Source organism: Drosophila nasuta, chromosome 2L (assembly GCF_023558535.2).
Source record: "Drosophila nasuta strain 15112-1781.00 chromosome 2L, ASM2355853v1, whole genome shotgun sequence".
In the NCBI taxonomy this organism is placed as follows: domain Eukaryota; kingdom Metazoa; phylum Arthropoda; class Insecta; order Diptera; family Drosophilidae; genus Drosophila; species Drosophila nasuta.
In genome coordinates, this window is record NC_083455.1 from 21,261,450 (window position 1) to 21,278,419 (window position 16,970).

A 16,970-nucleotide genomic window follows, 5' to 3' on the forward strand; every position below is an offset into this window, starting at 1 on the left:
TCTTTCTCTATTTTGCTCGCTCTGCGGTGTCTGTGGTTAGAACAGCGATATGGCCAAGCCTTTTGGCCTCAGCATGCACATAATGTCCACATGGCCGCAAAGATTTATTTACAATTGTGTTGAGACATAATTCCTTTTGATCGATTGCGGACTACAACTCCAGCAAATGCTACTTCACTCTCTCCCTCCCCTCTTTCCCTCCTATTGGCATTGCGGTAAGCTCCAAGTGATGATTCTTTTGGCTTTCTCTCCTTCCTGCGCTTTTGTTTTCTTCAGCCACTGCACTTACTTGAGTCCATCTATATTTACTGCTCGAAGCTGGAAGGGATTGAGGGGAGGAGCCTACAGACAATGTGCTGAATTATTTGTACAATTTATGTGACTTTGATTTCAATGAACGGCCAGAGAATTCAGGCAACAGACGTAGAATGCAATTTACGACTAGTTCATAATTTGTGTCGGACAAGATGCAGTAAAGAACAAAGCGAGGAATGTGAGAGAAGGGTACAAAATTGCCATAAATTACTTGTGACATAAGAGTTAGCACCACTCAGAGCTGCGTTTCTAGTGCAAGCGAAGTGAGTCTCTAAGGGAAATTGGCAGAATGAAACTAGAATTAAAGTTCCACTTTTCTATCACCAACTTCATTTTAAATTCAACATTCATTTCTTTAAAATGAAATCATAAACGCAAACTCAAACATTCGCCACTCTCGTTTCAGTTTGCTGGCTAAAAGATTTGCAACCATCTCGCTATTTGTGTGCTCAGCTGCTGGTTGAGTGAGTGTATTCATAAAGCTTATGATGACCATAAACCAATGAGAATAATTGAAACAGTGACCAGCAGCAGCAACCTCAAGTTGAGTCCACAGAACTCAAACTCCTGCAAAATGGCTAAACAGCAAGCATTTCGGTCCATTCATCACAAATGCGCACTTAACGCAGTGCAAAGGCGACTGCTGAGCACTGGATGCTCAACAGTTCTTGGATACACATACATATACATTTATACATACATACTCACTCATACAGTTGCACACACACGCTGAGAGTCGCATAAATCCTTAGAGTGCACACTTAACTCCTTTTTACGCTGCGACAAAGTACATTTACTAATGACCAAGTCAAACAATGGCGTCTCCTCAACGAGGGGAAGTCGCAGTAAACTGAAGTAAAGTGAAAACTGCAGCAGTATAGAATGTCAGAGAGTAGGAAGAAGGGGGGAGGAAAATGTCCAGGGGGATTTGGGGGGGCGCCGCGAAGTAGCAATTTACGCGCTCAAGGCGGCGGCTAACTGCAAGATGGTGACAAAGCACGCAAAACAGAGCAACTACAGCAGGCAGGAAGAGCAGGCAGGAGCAAGCAGAAGCAACACTGGAACGGCTACAGAGTCAGCTTCAAGTGTTGAGCAGAAGCAGCAGCAGAAGCAGCAGCAGCAGCAGCAGTTGTAATGGCAGAGGCAGCATGTTAATTGCAGCAGCGACGGCAACAACAGCAAACAGTGGGGAATCGTGTTTAAATAGCGTAAAAGTACACGCACACTCTCTCACAATCACACCCACACGCATACAAACTTACAACCCAGCTCACACTTATACACACACTCGCACACACAATTGAAAAAGCATGCCAGCATTTTTGTATTGTTCTCAAATTGAAAACAAGTAAGCGCGCAAGCATAATAAAACTGCACTTTGAATTACCCTGTAAATTTGTGGAATAAATGAGGTAGACTGGAGTTAGTTAGTTAATGCTTTAATAAACTTGTATTACATTTGTGTAAGTGTATTAAAGTTTTAGTTGAACAATTTAATAAGGATATTTGCAATAACTATAGCAACGAGCTTATACAATTCATCCCCTGAAAATGTAAGCAAAATTATAAAAACCAAAAACAAAGGATAAAGATGAAGTAAGGATATTCCCAATACTAGAGTATTAATTAATTGTACATAGAAAAAGTTTAAGAAAAATTAGGAAAACAAACATCAAAGATATTAATCGTAGATATATTCATGCATTTATGTGAAAAACCGAATAGAGTTTCAAATAATAAAAACTCCAACTTCTAATACCTACCTTAAAGCATCCCTCAATTTATATGCTAATTTTGATTACTCAATTGATTGTGTCTAGCTCAGTGCACAAAATAATGTGCCTAGTGTTGCCTAGAGTAGTCACTTTCTCTCTGAATGATTTGTGGTTAGTTGCACAAATGAAACAGTGGAATTAATTTAAATTGAAGTTAAATAAATATAATTCAATTAATTGAATGCGCGATTATCTGCACAATATTAGCAGTTGAATAAACAGTTTATACGCCCTTTATTTGCCGGAAGTGTGCGGAATCTGTGCAAAATGGCGAAAAATGATTTGATAAAAAAATATTGCATACTTTCAGGCTGAATATGAAATTTTCGCATGGCGCACTCTTTTAAAATGTTGATGAAGTAATTAGTTTCATATGCGCCAAAGTGTGCAAGAGTGTGTGTGAGTGTGTATGTGAATATATGTTTGTGTGTGAGTGTGTGTGCTTACATCAGTTGTCGTCGCTTCGTACCGCACATAGAAAACTGTAATTGAAAATATGCACAACTTTTCGGCGAGGGGCATTGTAAAGTTTTTCCATTTATTAAATTTGCAACACGAGCAAAATGTTGCATGTGGGCATCTGTGTGTGTGTGTATGTGTGTGTGCTCAATAGTATTTAATTATTATTTTGTGCCACACGAAGCAAAAAATGCCATAAAGGCTCACACAAAATTTTGAACCCTTCAGCAATGATTTTGTTGTCAGCTGGCAGTTTAAAGTTTTCAGATTGTTTTCCACATGCAAACACACTTACATTTGAATTGATTTTATTTTTCTTTGTTTCCGATTTTTATGTTGTAATATTTTGATCATGAATGTGCTGGATTTCGAGTCGTATGAGGAGTACTTGGATCACTTTATCACCATTAACGATGTGCGTTATCTTCGCAACTTGAATGTCAGCAGGACTTTCATAAAGAACGCCTGTGGCAAGAACTGTATGGGACGCTTGCTGAGTCGCAATGAGTTCACGGACCAGCGTAAGAAATTGGACAATATTATGCACCCAAGGGCCATCAGCGAAGATACGCTGTTCGGTCAAGGCTACAATGGCAACGATCATGTGCTGCAGCAGTTCGCCAAACGGGAGTTTTCATTGCTCAGCAAACAGTTGGCGGCAAGTATAAAATATACGTTGAATTTGTCATTGATTTACTTCCTCATTAGACGATTATCTTTCTTTTGATGCGTTCGAAGAAGGGCCTCGAAGTGTCGGGGTTTATTGACTTGGAGCAGACTTTTAGAGAGTCACGCTTTAAAATGTCACAGCACTATGTCAATTGGCCCGCCATATTCGAGGGCAAAGCCAAGCTAATGCCACAAACGCATCACCTGAGTTTCTTTGATTGGAACAAGAATCGAATACTCATCAATGACAGTGACAACTTTCAGGTGTTTGCAGAGGGAGCGCACAGTTTGCTGATGATGCATCGCGGTGATCACAAGATCCTCTGTGTCAACGCCGGTTGCCATTGCAGCCACACGAGAAATGTTACTCGCAGCACATTCACCTCCAGCATTTATGGCCAATGCATTTTCTTCGATCATGTTGTCAGACGCTTCAATTAGCCGGGTTTACGCGATGGCTGTCATGACAGTCATGCGGCTTTAAGTTGTCATAATTATAAAGGGGAATATATGACATGGTGATTATTTACTCCATATACCCCCAATTTGAAGGGTATTGTAATTTAATTCCATTGACTGCGGTCTCTTCTGGGCTGTGTCCTGTACGTTCTTCCTGCCAGGATGCCAGGATGCCTGACTGGCCATTGCCAAAGCGAATTTGTCGTTGACAGTTTACGTAAATTGCTTTTCATATCTTATCAGTTTGACTGCGCCGGCCACAGTTATGCCTGCTGACGTTTTGATGGACATTTTGAGGCCTCCCTTAGTTGGGGCAAAGTGAGCAGCTGGCCAGCATCACAGAGCGGAAATTGCCTCAGCTTTATAATATTTTACGTTTACTTAACTGCAGCAGAAATATCTTGCACTAAACAGCAGCTTGTTATGTTTGTCCATTTGGGTTTTGATATTCTTACTATCAATTATTTAATATAGTTGTTAATATGTAGACTTATGGGACTGAAAGTTAATTAAGTCTTTATTGTAGAACTAAATGAAGAACTAGATTAAATCTACCTTAAACTGGGGAATTAAATACATATTCTAACTATATAAAATATATGAAGGTTGTGCAATTTGTTTTTATTTGAATTTGATTATCAACAGCTCTGCATTTAATTTCGCTTCTATTGAATATTTTGTTTTCATGCGCTTTAATGATTTAACAAGGTAATGCAGTGTGGTCAAACTAAATAAATAGTTAATGTATTTAAATTATGATTTAAATGCCATTTGTCATGGCATATAAAATTCAATTTGCATACGAAATTACCAGAGCAGCTGCTAATTTATGCTGGACAGTAAATATCTGGTGCTAGTTGGATACCGACAAACTCAACTGAATTCTCAACTAAACTGGGCTAGATAACCTTGCCAGTGTCCTTGGACAAAGAGCCTTGAGTTGGCAATTCAATTAAAATAAACATTAAGTGCCGGAGTGCAGGTGCAAATGGAAGAAAACACGGACTACTTCTACTTCTACTGCTGCTCGCATTCGCATTCGTACATATTCGTATCTGGCAGATTCACATTCAGATTGTCTGGTGAATTCACTCGGCCCTCAGCCAGCCTTGAGGCACTCTCACGGGCCCTCACAAAAATGCAAATAAATATTTGCTCAATTTGCCAGTTAAGTCAGTGCAGCTCACTGCGAAGTTAGCTTCATTCATATATCTGTCTGACACTCTATGTGTGTGCATTAAGATATGTTAAATTTCTCGTACATAGTCAGACAATGAATTTTCCTCTGCCTTAGTGCAATCCTTTGCTCTGTCTGTTTGTGTGCATTGAGTTTGCTTTTTACAAAGCAAATAAATTTCATGAAATCAACTTGCAATTTACTGCCACAATTTGTTTTCGACTCATAAACAACATCTCTTTCACTCCGTCCCTTTTTGATTAAAATCAACAGCAGAAAAACACAGAGAGAGAGAGGAAAATACTTTCACATAAAACTTGATTTGCTTTTATTTATGACAAATTCGATTGTCAATTATGCCAACCACTCGTTGCTTTTTGCAATTTATGACATTTTCATATTGTTACATGCAATGTGCGTAAAGGTATTAAATATTGATAGATAGCATATCAATTGCACCTGTTTGCTGTCAACTTAATTGGCAAAAATGTGCAAATAATTGGGTCAATGAATAATTAAATTATAAACTAAATAGTGAAACATTTTCCCGGCCATTTCGCCACTTTACTGCCTGGCGAAAGAAAGTGTTTTGCAGAACACTTGGGCACAGGCTGTGTGTTTCATGCTGCTGATTAGATGCTTTGGGTCCAAGGGTCAGATAAAGTGCTCATAATTTATGTGCTGACCCTGGCCATGTGCTCGTTCTGGAAATCATAATAATGCTCGACGTAGTCAAGGCTGTGTGTAAGCTGTCGCAAAATATGTCTAATAAATAATTTAAGCACTCTGGATTGGAATGCTACACGTGCAAAGTGGAGAATCCCAGAGCAAAACCCTTTCAAGCCAAATAAACACATAAAGCGGGACAATAAAGTGAACGCCAAGGTAGCACATAAAAACAGCAGCTCAAGGATGGAGAGGAGAGGAAGACATATTAAATTATGTTGCATGCCACAAATGCCTCAGCCTCGGCAGTCCGTCAGTCAGTCAGTCTTTCGAGCATCGAAGCAAGCAAAAAAGCAACAACAAAAACAATCATAAAATGTGACCAATAATGAAAATAATGAACAAATCAAATGAAATGTGACTTGAATACCCTGCACAAAAGAGGTAATAAAATTGGGGAAATAAAATATTTAATTCCGTGAAATTAAGTTACTTTAACAAACGAAAATTTAGGACGGAGTCTGGTTATTACAGGGTATCTGCCAAAGTGACAAACTCGAACTGAAAGTACACCACATTGCTATTAGCGGCAGCTGTGAGTTCCTCTAGGTCCTAGGGCTGATTGAATTGGGTTCAGGTTCAGTTTGTGGTCCTTTGCCTTTGCCCACTGCGTTGCTCTGTCGCAAATGGCCCGAACGAGACTCGTATATAAAGCGTAAATTGGCAATGCGAAAGGTGGCCAAACTAAAGAATTCTTTGAGCTCACTCTACACTACTCCTTGCAATATATACACACACAACTTTGTTATTAAGGAGGGGCGAGACGGCGGAAAGTTAAAGTTTCCTCGCTTTTCTGTGTGACAAATTGAACAACTTTCTGTGGCTTCAACTTGCCACAAATGGCAGCAATTGTTGAGCTGTCTGCTCGTGCCTGAAACAAAAACATAAATTTATCATAGTAAATTCAACACAAATTCAATTTCTCAACAATTCCTGCTGCTGCACAAAATGTAATTGAATATCAATTCAGCTGAATTAAATTACGTTGCGTATACGCAATGTTGAGCATCAGCAGCAGCAGCAGCAGCAGAAGCAACAAAAGTTTCGAGAGATTTTCATTTAGAATTGCAACATTTTGGACTGCTATCAGTTGCCATTAAACCAACCATACAACGTCATGCAAAATGTTATAAGCCAAATTTATGAGCCAGACAAAAGCTTGTAAACCACAAATCAAAATGCAATACAAAAGCGCCAAAACCAGCAACAGCAAAAAGCAGCAACAACAACAGCAACATCAAACAGCAACAACAACAATTATGTATCAAGTAAAAGCAATTGTAAATTTTCTAACTGAAGTCATTTTGTCTATATATCATATGTCTGTCTGTCTGCCTCTGTGTGTCTGTCTCTTGCTGTCTGTGTTTTGGCGGATGCCATAAATAAAATTCAGCAAAAAGATAGACGCACACACACACACAGAGCGAGAGCGTGCTACACATGGTGGCAGTCTTGAGTTGCCATGCAGCCGGAAATTGTTTCGCAACGTGGGAAATGTTTGATTTATGTCTGTTTTGTCAGTGGCCCAGCACGTCGCTCTGCCGTCCCCAGACAGTTAGTCAGAAGTTGTAAAATGTGTAATTGATGATGTGGCAAGAGCACATAAAAAAAGGCCAACATCCCTCCGCCCTTGCCACCGTCTTTCCTAAATACGTGTAGATGTTAGCTAATGTGTGCTATCTTATGCGTTCAGTTCGCATTTTGTTGACATTTTCGACAAAGCAGCTACACAATGTCCAAGCAACTGGACTGAGGACTGCAAGATAAGTGCAGTTAAAGTGCAGGACAAGCGCGTGACGACATGCAAAACAAGTGACAAGCGCAACGGAAGTCAAGTGGAAGCCAAACGGAACCGGAAACTGCATGCAACACAAAAAGAGAGCACCCAAAAAAAAATAAAAAGGAATGTAGTGAAATAGAGACACACAAAATGCACAAAAGCCAGCTGGTTTTGTGAGCTGGTGAAGCAAGTATAATGTTGACCATTTGGCAAGTGGCAGGAAAAGTCATTTGCCTGCAATACCAACCCAAAAAGAAATACAAAAAGACAACAATAGCTAATACTCACCTTGGTCGTTAGCCTTGAAAAAGTTTGAGCACGTTGCCAACAAATTAAATTTATATTGCATATTTAAGAAATGGCAGATTATAAGAATAGTTAAAACTTATGGTAAACGTGTTTTAAGCAAAAACTTATTTTATAGTATTATTCTTACTAAATGAATGTACCAAAAAATACTAAAATGTACAGACGGCTATATTTGGTATATTGATATACCATTCCGTTGAAAAAATATACTAGATTGACAACCTTCTACCGTATGGGTAGCGGGTATTTTAATCAATTAAGAAATGAATATACCAAAAAATACTAAAAAAATATACCGAAGGCTATTGGAATATTGAAATTGGAATATTGATATATTACTATGTTTAAAATATACTAGATTCTATCGCGTATTTTAATCAAGTAAGAAAGCTACCCAATGTCAATAGAAGCAACACAGTGCGGAATTATTGTTACCAAATGAATATACCAGAAAATACTAAACAAATATACCGAAGGCTCTATTTGGTAAATCGATATAATAGTACATTCAAAATATACCAGATTGCTAGCCTATGGGTAGGAGGTATCAAAAACATTTCGGTATTATTCTTACTAAAATAATATATAAAAAAAACTTAAATTTACCGAAAGCTATATTTGGTATTAGTATACTATTAAATTTAGAATAGTAGTGGGTATCAAGACATTTCTATTTATAGTGTGCTTCTATGAGTCTGATCTGTGAAGATAGGTCATTACGAAAAGTAGCTGCCAGCTTAACATACATAGTACTCGTACTCATATAATGTTATGTGTAGTAAACAACTCTCACAGCAGTTGAAGTTGCATGCCATTAGCTCATTGAGCTGTCATTTCTTCTCCTGCTGCTGTTGCTGCTGCTGCTTTTGATGCCTTCGTCGTTGTTGTTGTTGTGGCTGCTAGTGCACACGACAACAATACCAGACATGAATATGGGTGATGTGTGCGTCTGTGTGCCTAATGCACTGGAAAACATTTGATGCCACATCGTTTCTCCGTTGTTTGCTCCATATTTTTGGGGCATAAATAAATTTTCATTAATTTATGCGCCACAGCAACGCCGAAGCCGCTGTTGCTGCCACTGCTGCAATGCCTCATCTTCATAAAGTGGCGGCATAAGTTTTGTGGCTGCCGCAGAAAACCAACAAAGCAAGACAAAGTGGCAATGGCAAAAGTCGACGAAAGAGACACGAAAAACGAGGAGGTGAAATTCAAGGCAGCCAAAAAGCTCGCTTGCTTGCTCGCTTCGCATGAGGCAGACAAACATTATGGCTGCAGTTTGTGGCAAGTCCTTGATGCTGATGAATCCCGCCTGATATACTACTAGCTAGCACGCCAACTTTTGAATAGCTAATGAAGCAAGTATTGAGGAACAAAATCTTCCACAACTGCAGTATGCAGCGTGCGAAGCCAAGTTTTGATTTTAAATGAAAAGCTAAGACAAGACGTGAGTTGTCACTTTAGCAACTACATTCATGTACACGAAAAGTTAGTTAATTTATTAAATGACAAGCTTATCCTGAAAGTGACACAAAAGCATAAAGCAACTTTGGAGTAAATTTAAATAATTATGTTAGGGATACGTCAAGAGCTGGCTGAAAAAAACTTGCCGTAAAATTACTCGTAAATTCCCTTTCAACTCTTGACTGAACTCTCTCTTAATGAGCGACGCTTCTATGGACGAGCTTGTCGATCTGTTTGTGGTCGTCGCATTTTCAATTGTTTCATCTGCTATGCAAATTGTTCGATGCTGATGCTGGTGCAACGCGGCGTATGCGTAATACTCGTATATTTGCAGCTTATTTCTCTGTTCGTACGTAGAGAGAAAAATGTATGTAAATATTCTCGCACTCGTACTCGACACAGAGCCCTCATACGCCCCGTAGCCGTGTAAACAAAATGTCCACACACACACACACACTCACACATCTGACATGGATAGGCAAACAAGAATTGGCTCTGTATGTGTGTACGTGTGCATTTTATTTGCGTTTGCTCAAAGGTTTAGCGGCAACGGCATTTTTGATACCACAACAAAAACTAAAGCCAAACACAGCCAACAAAAAAGGCAACAAAGCACTTGGAGTACAAATTAGTTAGGACTGGCTTTGGTGTATACCCTATAAAAAAAGCAGTAGAAAGCGAGAGAATGTGAATTGAAAGAGACCATTCATGCAAGTAGAGCATCAATAGTGTCAGCAGAGAAAATGAGCAAGAAATATACTCTGAATAAATTAGAAAATTATTCGTCAAATTACACAATAAATCAGAAAGTGCATTAGCAATAACAACTAAGAAATCATCAAAAAGAAATACCTAAATATTTTCAAAATAAATGATTTATACATATGTGACTTTTGCTAAATTAAAAGACTAGACTAAAACTAGCACTGAATAAATTACATAATTGAGGAATGCAATTTGCAATAAACCAGAAAAATACACAAGCAATTTAAAAAAAAAATTTAAGAATAAATAGCAAAAGTAAAGTAAAAGTAAAATTAAAGCTACACACATCTTTTAATTGTTGCCTTCAATCTCAGCTAAACATTATACCCGCTTGGCATCTACGCTCACTCTACAGGGTATAGAGGAAAAACCCAAAGCGAGGTCAAATCTTAAAGCGCTTAGTGTCAGAGTTTGTTTGCTTTGCCTCACATGAGGGCGACCTGCTGTCATTTTATGGCTTTATCAAAACTAATAAACAAATGCGGTAGCTTCAATGTGGCTGCCACACAAATTGTGGCAAACCTTGAAGGCGAGAGACAGCCACAGCACTGAGACTTTAAGAACCTTGACAGACGCTATTTGCTGCGGCGAATTTCACGCTGTCGCTGTTTACATTGATAATCCCCGCAGTGAATGTGCAACATGGTCATCAGCAATCGTCAATTGGCAATTGCCGGACGAACGACTGAGAAAGAGAGGCAGACAGACAGACGGAGAGACGAACAGTTATGGTTGGCATTTTAAATGCATTTATTTACTTAAATCGCGTAAACAATTTATCATTGCAATTGGCGTTGTTGTTGTTGCTGGTGCTGTCGTTGCACATAAACAAACGCGCGTGAAATATTCAATTAAATGCAGTTAAATGAAACAATTACACAACGCACAAGTTGCAGCAGAGCCTGCGTGGCACGAACTCAGCACATAAAGTGCAAATGAAGCAATGTCAACAGTGGTTTTTAAAGCGTGGTTTCTCTCACTCCTCTCTCTTCTCTCTCTCTCTCTCTCTCTCTTTGAATCTCTTTTTCGCTGTCTGGACGTAGGTGTGGCATACTTAATTGTGCCACAAACTGAGTTACGCCGGCAATCGATGAGGCCTTTATTTAATTTTTACACTCTACTTCTTTTTTCATTGACGAGCCTCATTGATTGCTGCCGGAAGTACACTGCAGCAGATTGTGCGTTACGTATCCGGATTAAAACTTATTAAACAAATACTTGACATCCGATGGAAATTCATTTCAAACCAGTAACATATTTTATGGCAATAGTTACTCACTTATTAAATTAAAGAAATGCAAACCAAATAGTTGTGATACTTTTTAATTTTAATTGCTATATTAAAATTCCTTTAAAGCATTATCATAAAACAAAGAAATAATGCAGGTTTAATTTCCAATTACTATACTGACATTTCTTTAAAGCGTTAACATTTCAACCCACACTTAATCTCTTAATCTACACTTCAAAGTGAGAGAGCAAACGCATCTTTAAATAACTCAATGGGGTTTTTTGCAAGTCAAAGTTGTTGAAACAAAGCCACTTTGTTAGCTGTAAAAGTTTTTTTGAGCTGCCAGAAATTCTAAAAAACAAGCAAATTGAGAGGCCAAAAACGAAAAGCAACTTTTTTTTGAGAGAAACAAACTAAAACACATATTTAATTCGTAGTGGTTTTTCATCACTTCCATTTGCCGTCGTCATGAGTCTGCTTCTTGTTTTTCAGCTGCCAAGATTGCACAGAATGTTCACACAATTTTATGTGGTCGAAGAAGACAGAGCACAAGATGAGGGAGGGAAGCGGCAGCGGCAGCGGAAGTAAAATCGTTGTCGGTTGCCTTTCATTTCAAATTTTACCAAAAGCCGTCAACTTGAGCGCCCATTGCTGGATAATGTGAGGCTTTGGGCATGCCAAGCCAAAAGCACCACAACTTGCACACAATCAGCCATACACACACATGAGAGGGTGTGCGAGTGTGTGTGTGTATGTATTACATATGTACACCTGCTGCGGTGACATTTTACGGCTTTTTCTTTGTTAATTTTATTTTGAGGCATTTAAAATGTGCGACGTAACTGACGCTGACAACTAAATACACACACATATACATACATACATACATATATTCCCCCGCACGTGCGGAAAGTTTATCTGTCTATGAGTGTGTGTATGTGTGTGTGCAAGTCTTTGGCAACTTTTTTAATGACTTCGCCTCAAAGCCCGCCCCATAAAGAAACTCAGCTGCCTTCGCGTGCCAGAATATTTAACCACAAACGACGAGACGTCAAAATTAATTAGAAATAAAATTAGTTTTTAATGCCAAAGTGACTTTCTGTCTTCCTCTCTCTCTCTGCTCATCCTCCCTCTTTCTCTCTGCCTATGTGTGTTGTTAGCTTTACTTGCACAAAAGAAATGAAAAGCTACAAAATTTCTTGTCACAACTTTTTTGGCCCACCAAAAAGTTGCTCTTTGCCGGAAATGATTTAATTTACACAACTTTTGCGCTAGACACCAAAAATATAGCATACTTTTTGGGGCAAATATTTCGATTACTTTTTGCTGGGGATCGTCAACTGTTGCTTGTGGCAACCAGTTGCATTTTGAAGCGCATATCATGCGCACAAATCGTTTCTAATGCGTTTATATTTTTATATTGTGAGCAAGCTCTGAAGTCCTTGGTTGAGCCCAAGCTCAAAAAGGCAAAACAACAATATGGCCAAGACAAACAAAAAGCGAGCCAAAGCAAAGTTGAAGGGCAGAGCAAAAGGAAAAAACGAAGCATGCCAGGAGTGAGCAGTGACTGAATGCTGTCAGAGACAAACCACAAACACACACACACACCAACACACACACACACCCACACACACACACCCACACACACACACACACATACAAAGAAGGACACACAAATCACAAGGAAAAACCACAAAAGTGCACTTCAGTTGCCATTGTTGTTGTTGCTGTGCCGTTGGCGTTGTTGTTGTTTTCGCTGGCAAACCAAAGACGTTGATGACGTCGAGTTATATGAACAGAATGATGACAGCCGTAGATCACGAGCAACAGCAACGGCAACAGCAACAACAACTAACGAACGCAAATAAAAGAGAAGAACGCATCGGAAAATGCAAAAAAGAGGAGAGCAAAAAAGTACCAGGAACTGAAGTTGCTGCCACTTTACGTGTAGCTGCAAGTTCTGCCACAGAAAAACAAAAAAAAAAAAAATAGATGGAAGAGTTCCTGTAGTGGCTGCCAGGGCTGAGAAGCAGCGTATTGAAAGGTGAACAACTTCAGCAGCTGCAACAGCGCAGCCTACCGAGAGGGGGGGGGGGAGGAGCTACGCTGTACTATTTGAGTAGTGCTGACACAAAAATCAACGCATGGAAAGTAGGACAAGTGTCAAAATCACTTAAGTGCGAATGCTACGCCAAATAGAAAGAAAGCGAAGCCAGCCAAGCGAATGGACGCAGGACAGACGGAAGGCAAAGCAGAGCGGAGCAGAACAGAGCAGAACAGAGCAGAGCATAGACATTGCCACCTTCAAGGATGACGCTGACGACAAGCTGGCTGAAAAGCTGACTAAAATGAAAGACAAGCAGCTGAGGAAACGGATTTAAGTAGTGGCTGCCAGTGAGAACAATAGCAAATTGCGCTAAGAGTTTGCCACCCTCTCATTTTTTCCTCCTCCTCCTCAGGATGCGAGTGAATGGCGTGATGCAGAGCAGAACATAGTTGAATGAATGAAAAGGGGGGATGGAGGTGCTGGTGCATGCTACTTAGTTATAACTGCAATTCAGGCAGCCAAACAGCTAAATGAAAAGGTAGAAATTTTACCAAAGAACGACGTTTTCATGCTCTTCACGTTAAGCTCTATAATTAAGGACAGCTCTGGTGAGTGTTTTCCAACTATGTAATGCAATGCTGAATTACTTTTTATACCGGCTACTTATCGGGTAGAAGGGTATTATAACTTTGTGCTGACAGGAAATTTATGTAACAGGCAGAAGGAGGCATCTCTGACCCCATAAAGTATATATTATATATTCTTGATCAGCATCAACAGTCAATATAGCCATATCCGTCTGTGTGTAACACACGATCTCAGAGACTATAAGAGATAGTGCTGTAACATGTTCAAAATTATTTGTTATGTTTGCACGCAGATGAAGTTTATTTACATTTCGAATTTACATAATCGAATAACAAGGGTAATTTTAAAGCTGAAGCGGAGATTTTTTTGTACATACAATAGTAAGTATAGTATTTTTAATTTCTGGAGATTTGTTTGGCATCAGATAAAAATTGTAAAAAGTTATTTAAATATGTACTTTTGTATGGCAAAAAAGCCCATCGGATATATTCTGCACTCTAATGTATATTTTGTAATACTATTTCAATATACCAAATGTAGCATATCGTATAATTAAGTATTTTTGTGGAATATTTTTTTATATTCTTAGAATCTGGTTTTATTGAAAATGCATAGCGCGTATCTCAGAGTCGAACACACTCGACTGTAGCTTTCTTACTTTTTTGTTGATAAAACTGACTATGAAACAAATAGAAAGTTAGCTGTTATTTATTGCATTATTTATTGAGGATGTGCTATACAAAAAATTATTAATACTCTCTAAAGAACAGAGAAAATATACAACAAAAAAATAATACAACACACATCTTTCATAATTTATATCTGCTTGCTATAATTAATAAACGTAATTTATATGCCAGCACTCGAGCTGAAGCGTCTGAAATTGCCGTGAAAATATTTGCAGTATTTAAATTAATTTTAATTATAATCAACTTGATTTTAACAGCACTTCGAGTTTAAATTGAATTAATAAGATTTGCCAGCTTATTTGATTTTTTGAAAATGCTGTAAATGATTTAACGTAAGAAGAAATGAGCACAAACAAATTTGAATTTGATATCATTTACTATTGAAATTATGGCCACATACTTAATATCAAATTCAGTCAGAGAACCACAAATTGTTGACGCAATTAGTAATGTCATTTAAAATTACTGACTATCCTTTCTCATTCTCGTTGTGGGGTAAAATGAGTAAAAATAATTTATGAGACTCATACAATGAAATCGCCTTCACATAGTAAAGAGTTTCTGGTTTTATTTTTTTGCTGTTGTATTTTCTTCCCACTTTGGTCATGTAATTACGAGCGCATTCTTTTCGCAGTCATTAAAAATGACAAATTCCGGGAATAACAGCAAAGTAGGACGCGAAACAAGGACAGACAGACAGACAGACAGTCGAGACAGATTCAGAGCCAGAGAGAGGCAGCTAGTAACTGAATGGGGGAAGTGGGAGGGAGGGGTGTAAAAAAATGAAGACCAAGTGAAATATGCTTTCGTGCAGTTCACGCGCTTAATCGCATTCATAAAACTGAGTTTTACGACTTTTCAAGCATAACAAAAAAGGTTTTTTAATGCGTAACTTTTGGTTCCCAATGTAGGGCGTCGAAGCGAAGCATAGACGAAAGGCACGGGGATAAATGGATCAAGGGGGTGTGGCTCGCAGGGGCGCGTTCCACCATAAAGGGTTACTCATCGGGCGATTTAATGTGCAAAAGATTTCATAAGGCGAAATTAATGTGCAACAAACAGTGTGAATGGCTCCACGCCTTCCCCCGAGGGGGTGCGTCCACAACGACGTCGTCGTCGTAGCCCAAAAATGGAGGCGTAAACGCAGAAGGATTTTAACTTAAAACTCACAGTTGGATTTCCAGGTGAGCTTTCCCTCCCCTTTGTTCTACTCTTCTTCTTCCACTGCTTATAATTGCTAGTGACAGGCGCTTCCTGAAAATGAAAGCGTTAATGAAATTACAAAGTGTGATTATTACCCCGCAGGTGCCAGAATAAATCCAGCAAGAGAAATGGCCTCAAAAAAGTTAGTCAAGTGTGCTCTTGGGTCTAAAAACTGACAGGAAATTGCTTTCGCTTCCACAGAGCTGAATATTATATTTATTTCAACCCAATCGGGGACTAAAAAACAAGGTTAGATACGAGTGAATAAATGTTAAACTTTTAGTGAGAGTTTCGTAGTTTAGTCTGCAAAATTTTGTTAAAATATTATTACAAGTTTTAATGCATAAAAACTAGCTACAAGTCCAAAGTAAATTTCAAAAAATTGTATTAAAAAATTTGATACGTTTTAATGAATAAAAAAATAGCTTCAACAGTAAAGTAAATTTTTAATTTTCCCACAATTATTTAAAAAAAATTTATCACAGACTTTTACCGATAACAAATCATTGTTTGACATTTTCTCCAAATCGATTTTTTGATAACTCCAGAAGGCAATCTGCATATAGATCAATGCACCTGACTTAACTCTACCGAAAATAAATGGGATTTTTCTAGCTATTTGCCAAGTTTTCTTTGTTCACTCGAAACATTGTTGTGATTTTTTTGTGATAAGGTTTATTCGAACATTCCATCAATTGCAAAAAGCATTGTGTGTTAAGGCAAACAAAATAAAACTCGAATCAAAACTAGAATATCATAAATATTTGCCAAATGCAGATGCAAAATTTCCACAAACAAACCACAAAAGGAGGCAAAATAAAAGCCGAATTTTCACAATCAAGCACACAATCGACCAATCGATAAGATCAATGGCAGCAGTCAAGCAATTAGCCAGGCTTAGGAAAGTAGACACAAATCGATGCCTACTTTAAGCTACCAAAGCCTAACAATGCCTCAGTAGGTGGCAAAAGGGAACAAAGAGTGCAAACGGATGTGAAAGACTGCAAAGGAAGCAGCCACCAAATGCATTGGCCAGGTTGGCTTCAAGCAAACATTTCCATTGTTTCCCCCTTCATGCAACACAATGCACCAAGAGAATCCATTGCTTAGGCCAACACACACACACACACATACACACGCACACACAGAGAGAATTCATGTGATATGAATACATATCGTTGTTTGGCCTGCGTGCTTTTCCATTAACTTTGTGAACTCAACGAAGCGCACGAAAATGTCAAAATGCACTCTGGAATTTGCAGCTCGACATTGTGCTAGCAATATTTGCCAATGTTGCACGAAATAAGCATTGCT

At 38.6% G+C, this 16,970-nt stretch overlaps 1 protein-coding gene and 1 long non-coding RNA gene across 3 annotated transcripts; both read left to right on the forward strand.

Moving 5' to 3' along the window:
• The first annotated feature begins 2,791 nt into the window (after nucleotides 1-2,791).
• Nucleotides 2,792-4,181, forward strand: LOC132791827 (cilia- and flagella-associated protein 299). 2 transcript variants are annotated; one of them, XR_009632939.1, is made up of 3 exons: nucleotides 2,792-3,207; nucleotides 3,258-3,736; nucleotides 3,839-4,181. XR_009632939.1 is itself a non-coding variant. In XM_060800923.1 (2 exons), exons 1-2 carry the CDS (start codon nucleotides 2,902-2,904, stop codon nucleotides 3,657-3,659), a joined length of 708 nt encoding a protein of 235 aa, XP_060656906.1. In that variant the 5' UTR covers nucleotides 2,792-2,901; the 3' UTR covers nucleotides 3,660-4,181. The 2 variants fall into 2 exon arrangements, 1 of the variants encoding a protein (XP_060656906.1); XM_060800923.1 differs by having other exon boundaries at nucleotides 3,258-4,181.
• An 8,550-nt stretch (nucleotides 4,182-12,731) lies between these two features.
• Nucleotides 12,732-15,936, forward strand: LOC132791673 (uncharacterized). The gene is made up of 4 exons (XR_009632924.1): nucleotides 12,732-13,523; nucleotides 13,589-13,784; nucleotides 15,365-15,637; nucleotides 15,759-15,936. It is a non-coding gene; the product is annotated as an uncharacterized LOC132791673 (long non-coding RNA).
• Nucleotides 15,937-16,970: the final 1,034 nt, after the last annotated feature.

Bases quoted from the DNA above. Each gene is read 5' to 3' on its own strand.
- LOC132791827 (XM_060800923.1), top strand. From the start codon at position 2,902: ATGAATGTGCTGGATTTCGAGTCGTATGAGGAGTACTTGGATCACTTT. The intron at 3,208-3,257 runs GCAAGTATAAAA...CTTCCTCATTAG, and splicing joins TGCTCAGCAAACAGTTGGCG to ACGATTATCTTTCTTTTGAT.